The 8,213-nt window shown below is 40.2% G+C and overlaps 1 protein-coding gene across 1 annotated transcript; it reads right to left on the reverse strand.

Moving 5' to 3' along the window:
* Positions 1-751: 751 nt before the first annotated feature.
* On the reverse strand, positions 752-6,403 carry rrp8 (ribosomal RNA processing 8). Its single transcript, XM_085370506.1, has 7 exons — positions 6,011-6,403; positions 5,629-5,884; positions 3,368-4,172; positions 1,636-1,765; positions 1,444-1,550; positions 1,263-1,359; positions 752-924 (listed from the first exon to the last, which is right to left on the reverse strand). The coding sequence occupies exons 1-7, from the start codon at positions 6,113-6,115 to the stop codon at positions 811-813; spliced, it is 1,614 nt and encodes a 537-aa protein (XP_085226632.1). The 5' UTR covers positions 6,116-6,403; the 3' UTR covers positions 752-810.
* Between the last annotated feature and the right edge of the window lie 1,810 nt (positions 6,404-8,213).

An 8,213-nucleotide genomic window follows, 5' to 3' on the forward strand; every position in this document is an offset into this window, starting at 1 on the left:
TTTTTGATCTGTCAATAAAGTGATTCCAAAGTAAATATCTTTCATCTTTAACTTCTTAGTTTTAACAAACTCATTACAAGCACAGCAAACAGTCCCACATACTGATGACTGTCACACTGCTCCAACATGAAAAAAGTCCTTCTAGTGTCTTTGCAATGCTTAATTAGTCAGGACCATCTGCTACGACAAAAGGAGTGAAGCTATAAATACATTTCTGTACTATGTGTGATTCAGATGTAAATAGACTGAACTGCAGCTTCTCTGCAGCACTGTTGTGGAAAATAATTATGGAGTCAGTTGTTTGTTCATATAGAGTAATTGTAATAGGGTTAGGGAACGACATGTTGGGTCTGAAGCATCACAGACATCACACAGTTATTTTTAAAAGTTTATATTTTTAAAGACTTTTAAAGGTTTTCCCACAGCAATTGTAGCACTTACAGAGTTGTCTTAGAAAATTCTGTCACCAAGCAGCCTCGAGTTTCATTTTTGATTTTGTACCCAACGCAGTGACTTACTCCAGGACTGTAAAAACATTTCTTATTTACGGTATTTGAGTAAACAATACAATCAATGATCTGTGCATTGTGTGATGAGAAAATGTGCGTCCATGTTGATACTGATGATAAAGACTAACAGACCTCTGTTACATGAAAAAAAAATCACGTATCTATAACAAAATGCAAAAGGAATAATCAAAAATATACCAAAAAATATGATACATTTAAGTGTATATTAACTGTGACCCCGTGAAGCATTGTCCAGTTATGTACTGATGCACAGAGAAGTTTATGAATTCCTATTACATCTTCATCTCTTCTTGTAAAGACAAGGCTTCAACTGTAGTCCAACTTTCTTCAGATTTTCTGGAGCCTTTCCCGTCTTCGCAAATTCAAAGGAGTAGAAATGACTATTTTCTGTGTCCTGAAAGGAAGAAAAAGACAAAATAACAGTAATTCTAGCAGACAAACATGAATGTTTAAGCTATTACTCATCACGTGGTCCAAGTGTTCTTCAGACTCAGTTGTTTAGACGACATTGATCTACTTGTGACAAATTTATTAAGCATTTTTCAGCAACAGGCTCTTAAAAAGGACAACAACAAAAGAAAGAAAATACACCTGAACACAGTAAATATTATATATTTACATGTTTAATTCAGACTTTCATCTTATAACTGTGACATGCTTTAATTTTTTAAAGAAGGAAGAAGTACTTGTTTTCCTGTAAACATGGTCCCAAGCATCACCCCTTTTTCTCACCTTCGACACCATCTTGAATCCAAGACTTGACAGTGCAGTGATGAAGTTTCGCACGTTGTCGAATCTGCTTGCCACTTCTGCTATTTTAAGGACTCCTCTGCAACAAAGGTGCCAAAAAATAATGAGAAACACAGTGTGTGCACGACATTAAACACATGCATATGCAGAATCCTTGTCACACCTCTTTTTTAGCACTCGATTGGCCTCTGCTAAAAAGTCCGCCAGATTGGTCCCCATGAGGGACAGGCAAAACACAGCGAGGTCCACAGAGGCGTCATTAAGAGGCACCTGCAGACACGGGGCGTTTCATTTTAGTTCCATTTTACGACAATCGCAGTGCAATTGTGTCTGTATTTTGCAGAAAGACACTCACGTGGGCCATGTCACAGACCGTAACCAGCTCACAGGTGGCTGCCAGGTCAAAGCTATGAACTTTGTTCTTCACGCTGCGCGCTATTTTACAGTCACCACAACCAAAGTCGGCAACCACGAGAGAGGAAGGTCTGCAAAAAGAAAACAGTACAGTAGATGTGTTTCTTTTAGTTAGAACTGTTGTCTTCTGACAAACCGCTGATGTTAACGAGGCAAACTTCTCACAGCAGCAAAACCAGGCATCGATTAAACACCCACAGTGCAAAATTATCAGCTGCGTGAGTCCTCGCTGTCGAGAGTGTGCAGCAGAGTAATGTCTTCTGTTTACCGTTTACAGCAGATAAATGATGTCAGCATCCGGAGTTCTACATGAAGAATTCCTTCTTACTCTTGAGATGAGCAGAGACGGTCTGGAAATGTTTTGGGAAAAGTCTGAAAGTAACAGTGTACACAGCACACCGTGCTTTCTGCTCAAAATATGATGAATCGTTCAGATGTTGAGCTGAGGTGATTAAGAATCTCCTGTCTTAAGCAGTTTTACACATGCACTGCAAACATTGAACTTTTTCCAGACATTACCAAACACAAGTGCGTGTGAGAACACAAACGTTTGAAGCAAATGAAGCAGATGTGATCTCTGTTGCAGGTGAATTTATGGTGAGCCAGTGGGTGTCCCAACCCCACTGCATGCTCTATGCAGACAGGAACCCAACTGAGGATTTCCATTAGTGTGAATATGATGCCTAATAATGACAGAAACCCCTCCCTATTCTCTTTTTTATATATGCACAATGTCACATTGTTTAATTGCACACAGCTCTGTGAAAATCGCAGCCTTGCTGTCCAGTCCTTGTGCTTAAGATGGTTTGCAATTCAGAAGAAAGATGTTTTAAAGGGAAAGGAGATAAAATAGTTTGTTTAGACAGGTGACGAACAGAGGGGCTTAAATCAAAAGTATTATTTTGAAGGGTGAATCAGGCAAAGCAACTCTAGTAAAGTCCAAGAAAAAGTATGGAGGTGGAAATGAGCATCAAAGACCCACTTTAAAGATCATCCTGTGATGAAAAGATCTTAAAGCACAATTCCATCAGTGCACAGTTTGACAAACCAACCTATTCGGTCAGACAACACACTGCAGTGCAGACATTTAAGATTTCATTTTAAACCTTTTGTGCTCAGAGGTCCTGTTCAGCTTTCTGGAGCTTTTCCCTGCCTCCAACGGACTTTTTCATCACATGAACTTGTCTTAAAGAGGTGGGCTTTGTTATCATCAGGTTAATTGTTTCTGTTTGAAACGCTGCCCAAGGATTGTTATAGCAAAGCCATTATCAGGCGGTCTCACACTTTCTTGACCAGAGAGCACTTTAAGTGGTCTGTGCTCCAACCCCCAATTCAATTAATGCTAAAGCAGTTTAAATAAATGGATATTCCCAGCTGTGCTCTTTGGAACTATTTGTATTCTAAAACATTTCAGTGTTTATACTTCATGGATATATTACCTGATTGTTTCACAGTCATATCACAGCTTCTACTGGCCCAAAGGTTAAAAGGGTGGGAGTAAAGAACACAATGTGCTTGTTTGTGTTGCTGGTGTAAATGTGTATGCCAGCTATAGGCATACACATTTGAAAAATTTGGCACAATTTTATAAATTTGTAATCATGAAGATTCCTTGGTTGTGGGCAAAATTCTATTTCATGCATTAACATCACAGAAAATTGAAGGCTTCTCACTTTTTCTGAATATAAGAGATGATGGCGTCCACTGGATTGGCGGGCCACCTCTGAACCTGAGCCGTGTAACCTTTGTGGTAGATCCAGAAAGCCTGTGGGTCCTGCTTGAACATACGCTTCGCCTCGCCGCTGGACGTGCTGTACAAAACTTCGTTAATGTAGCGGAAACGAGCGGCCTCCAACCGCTGCTCCATCCGGGACCTGAGGGAGGCAGAGCGGTCTTGTTTCACCTCTTCCTCTGACTCTGCTGGCTTATCTTCCTGCTCTGCAGGAGTCTCGTGGTGCTCTGTCTCCTCGCTGTGCAGCATCCTCTGCAGCTTCTGTCTTTTCAGACTCTGAGCTTTGCTCTGCTCAGGTTTCAGTCTTTTCATGGGGAACTGCTGCTGATTAACTTTAATCTCCACTGCAGGTTCACGTGTTTTCTGTTCTGATCCATCAGCAGAAGATTCAGGCACACATTTCTGAACTGGGACACACTTTGTTTCCTTCTCATTACTCGCCTCCTCAGGGTGTTTCTCATTTTTCTTTTTTTGATTGTTTTTGCCAGTGTTGCTGTTGCTATGTGAATCTGGTTTAACTACTTCCTTTAGTTCATGTTTACCCACAGACTTTACTTTATTTACTTCCTCCTCAGGCTGTTTCTGGCGGTATTTATTTTTACATTTCCTCTTGTTCTTCATTTTGTTTTTCCACTGTTTTCTGCCAATCTTTTCTGTGTTCTGTGGATTGTTTACATTCATCAGCAATTCAGTCATTTCTTTATTCTTCTCCTCCCCTGAAGATGTGCCATTTGCCTTTGAAGATCCTTTTGGAAGAAAACAAAAAAACAGTTTAGTCAATATTTTACACTCAGGAAAGATTGAGGCTGGTACTACGTACTATGCAAAAGTCTTCAGTGACCCCTAATTTCTTTAAGTTTTTCTTCCAAGGAGCCAGACTTTTGCAATGATGTAGTGATCTTGAGCAATAGTTCTCCAGGCTTTCTGAAAGACTTAAGTCTTAAGTTTTTCTTTGGACATTGGCTGCTTCTTCACTCATTTCTATCCTTCCACCTGACCTTTTTCAGGGCAAAGAAAGACATCTAACACAACTAATTTTGAATTGTTACTTGCAGCCTGTTGCAAGAGCATAATTTATCCCCATTTATTGAATTGAATCTACAAAGAAATGCCAAAGATAACACAGATTGACAGATATAAAATAGTATTTTTGCACCACAATGGAGAAGCATTGAGAAGGTCAGAAGGTGTTGCACTGTGTCTATTTGGCTCTAGAGAAAGCATATAGTATGGACATATGGACAGAAGTATATGAAGATGTCCAGGACATGAATGAGGACACAGAGACTGTGGTGGGGTGTGCGGTAAGAGGCACAGATAGGTTTAATGTGGTGACTGGATTACATCTGACTCCCTTTTTGTTTCCAGTGGTGAAAGATGAGTTTAGGCAGGATTCTCATGGACAATGGTGTTTTCAGATAACACTGTGATCTGTAGTGAGAGCGTGTGGAAGAGAGCCCGGAGAGGTGGAGGACAGAATACATGTGTGTGAATGAGAGGGGGACATGTGTAACAGTGAAGATGCAAGAAATAGAGGTCATGAAGGTGGACAAGTTAAAAGACCAGGGCAAGATCATCAAAAACAACAGATAATTAGCAGAGAGTGCAGGCTGGGTAGAGACGAGTGACAGAAGGACAGCCTGAAACGTGAAAGGGAAATTTTTTAAGATGGTAGTGAGACCTGCTGTGATGTAGAGTTTTAAGACAAAAACATAAGAGGCATACCTGGATGTGGCAGAGTTGAAGATGCTAAGATTTTCACTGGGAGTGACAAAGTTAGACAGGATTAGATATGAGCATGCTGAGCAGTTTAGAGATAGAGTTAGAGAGGCAAGGCAAGGCTGAGATGGTTTGGACATGTGCAGAGGAGGGATGCTGGACATATTGGACAAATGATGCTGAAGATGGAACTCCCAGGCAGGAGAAAAAGAGGAAGAACTCAGAGGACATGCAGAGGGTTGGTTGACAGTGGAAGATGCTAGGGACAGGGTGAGATGGAAACAAATGGCCTGCAGTGGCGACCTCTAAATAGATGAACTAATTTCTCATTTTCTTAAAAAAATACAAAGAAATGAGATGTGATTCAAGACTTTGCACAATACTGTACATCCAAACACTCCAATTACAGATGCTGGATTAAAAACTCTAATGTGGCAAACCACTGTGTCAGATTTCTAAGCTTATAACCAGCTAATTACTCACCAGCTTTATTGTTTTTCTTCCTCTTTTTTGGTGCAGGTTTCTCCTCCTTTAAGATCTGGTCTGTGTTCTCTTGCTGCTCCTCTGTTTTTTCTGCAAGTTTTCTCTTTTTTCTTCTCTTCTTCTTTGTCCTAATGTTTGATGGAGCTTCTTCGGAGTCTTCATCACTGTCCTGTTTATGGTTGTCGCTCTTCCACTCTGGTACTGACCCCAGAGTCTTCAGTGTCCGCATCAGGCTGCTTTTACCCACAACCCTGGGCTGATCAGAGGATCACAGCAGGTTGAATAATATATTTTTAAAACGAGTAGCGACTACCATAAGTAGAAACATAGTAATGCTTTGCGAGAATAAAAAGTTTTCCGTAAGCGCAAAAGAAACACGTACCTTCACATTGATGCCACTGCTTGTCTTCTTGGTGTTACTGAGGGCAGGTTTACTCAAGATCTGACCCTCTTCTTCATCATTCCAGTCTTCATCCTCGTTAAACATGTTTCTGTGTGTCCTTTTAGAAAAACGCACACCTTTGTAAACCGCTACTGGAGATGAAAAACTCTTTCGAGCGCACTTCTTTGCTATCAGAGAGCTAACCTATAGTCCTATATGATGTCTGAACTACTCACGAGTTTGTTTCTCAGGCAGCAAAACGAGTTGATTTACGTGTCAGAGGAACTCTTCCCGCTGTTTGCATGAAACCTTTTTATCTAATGAACGTGTAACTACACGTAATACCTAAAAGAAATAAAGTTATTCTCAAGCAAAAGCCACGTTGGTTCAGTGTCATGCGCGTCAGGGGAGCAAAACAGAGTTACGGGCGCACATAACTGACGTAAGCACACCGGAGATATCTGGGAAATGGCGTTTTCCGTGATGACGTGGATAAACATTCAGCTTCTCTTAATTTTAAGGATTTTAAGTTGTATTAATAAAAACAACTTAAAAATAGTTAAAATAAAAATGCAACTCTTCAGTGGCTCCAACGATTTTCAAGAAAATATAGTTTTACAAAGATTTCTCTCACCAAACATGTCTCTGAATAATCAAAATTAACAGTGTTTTTGTTAGGATCTTATAGATATTTGTAAGATCCAATCTAAACAACAATAAACAGACGGACTGACTTAAGTAAACCTACATATCAAATACACAATATATTTGTTGCATAATTGTTATATTCTGTAATTAGGGACACGCAAAAGGACACACTGGGTTTAATAAATAAAATTAAAAAAAACATTTTTCCTTTTTACTTGAAATTTGAAACTTACTTTACTTGAAATTATTTGTTTACTTAAAACTAGTAAATTAGACGGAGGGAATGATTTCCAGACCACTGAGGCCATATGTATGTTCTTAATCACCTGTAATAAAAAAACTTTCTTAAACATCATATTACATACCATGCAATATGACAAGAAATGTTGTGTTTAAGGATGGATTTTCCCCTTTACAGACCCCAAAATGTGTCTGTAACATGTCTTTGTGCTTATGATTAGAGACAGAAGAATGGAGAATTTAAACTTAATCTGCAGACACTACAAACAACAGACAGTTTTATTTACATGTTTACCGCTTAAGTGGACCCACTAGGAAAGCTCCTTCCTTGTTCATTTGTTTGCTTTTAAATGAAATAAGTAGAAAGCCCTATGTCACTTCAGAAGGAAGATATGACAATTTAAACTGACCCTCTGTAAAACTCAGATCCTTTACAAGGTTCAAAACGGTGCGTGTGTGTGTGTGTCCTTCATGAAGGCCTACCTGGAGGAGATTAGGAACCTGGAGACCTGGTGCCAGGAGAACAACCTCCTCCTAAATGTCAGCAAGACTAAGGAGCTGATCGTGGACTTCACTAAAAAGCAGGTGAGGAATTATGAGCCCGTGATCATCAATGGCATGCCAGCGGAGAGAGTGGACAGTTTCCGGTACCTGGATGTCCACATCACTCAGGACCTGTCATGGTCCTGCCACATTAGAACCCTGGTTAAGAAAACCCGACAGTGTCTCTTCTTCCTCAGAAGGCTTAGAGATTTCCATCTGCCACTGAGGGTGCTCAAGAACTTTTATTCCTGCACCATCGAGAGCGTCCTGAAGGGAAACTGCACCTGGTTTGGTAACAGCACCAAGCAGGACAGACAAGATCTGCAAAGAGTGGTGCGCTCGGCCGAACGCATCATTCGATCAGAGCTTCCTGACCTGCTGTTCATCTAAACCAAGCGGTGCAAGACTAAAGCTAGGAAGATTATGATGGACCTTTCCCATCCCAACAATGGACTCTTCCCACTGTTGAGGTCTGGGAAGCGCTTCCGCTCCCTTAAGTGTGTGACAAATAAAATTTGAATTTGATTTTAATTCAATATATGCTCTAGTTGGAGGTCTGACATCAGCTGTCTGAGTCTGTAGTGTGTAACATTAGGTCTCAGAGCAACATGTTATAGACTACATGTAGTGACATGGTGGCATTTATTGTAATCCTGAGCTGAGCTTCGTATTTTAGATTTTTGTACAAATAAAATGTAATTATTTCAAGAAAAAAAATCATGACCTCAGGGGGTGAATTTGAAATCGTTGCAATTCTCCTTGCAACCTATAG

The sequence above is a fragment of the Diplotaxodon limnothrissa genome, linkage group LG14 (genome assembly GCF_057381915.1).
Source record: "Diplotaxodon limnothrissa isolate DT_005_m linkage group LG14, D_limnothrissa_male_GT1.1, whole genome shotgun sequence".
NCBI classification, from domain to species: Eukaryota; Metazoa; Chordata; class Actinopteri; order Cichliformes; family Cichlidae; genus Diplotaxodon; species Diplotaxodon limnothrissa.

Coding starts and splice junctions, on each gene's coding strand:
- rrp8 (XM_085370506.1), bottom strand. CDS start 6,115: ATGTTTAACGAGGATGAAGACTGGAATGATGAAGAAGAGGGTCAGATC. Junction 5,885..6,010: donor GCAGTGGCATCAATGTGAAG/GTACGTGTTTCT, acceptor TCCTCTGATCAG/CCCAGGGTTGTGGGTAAAAG. Junction 925..1,262: donor GATTCAAGATGGTGTCGAAG/GTGAGAAAAAGG, acceptor TCTTCCTTTCAG/GACACAGAAAATAGTCATTT.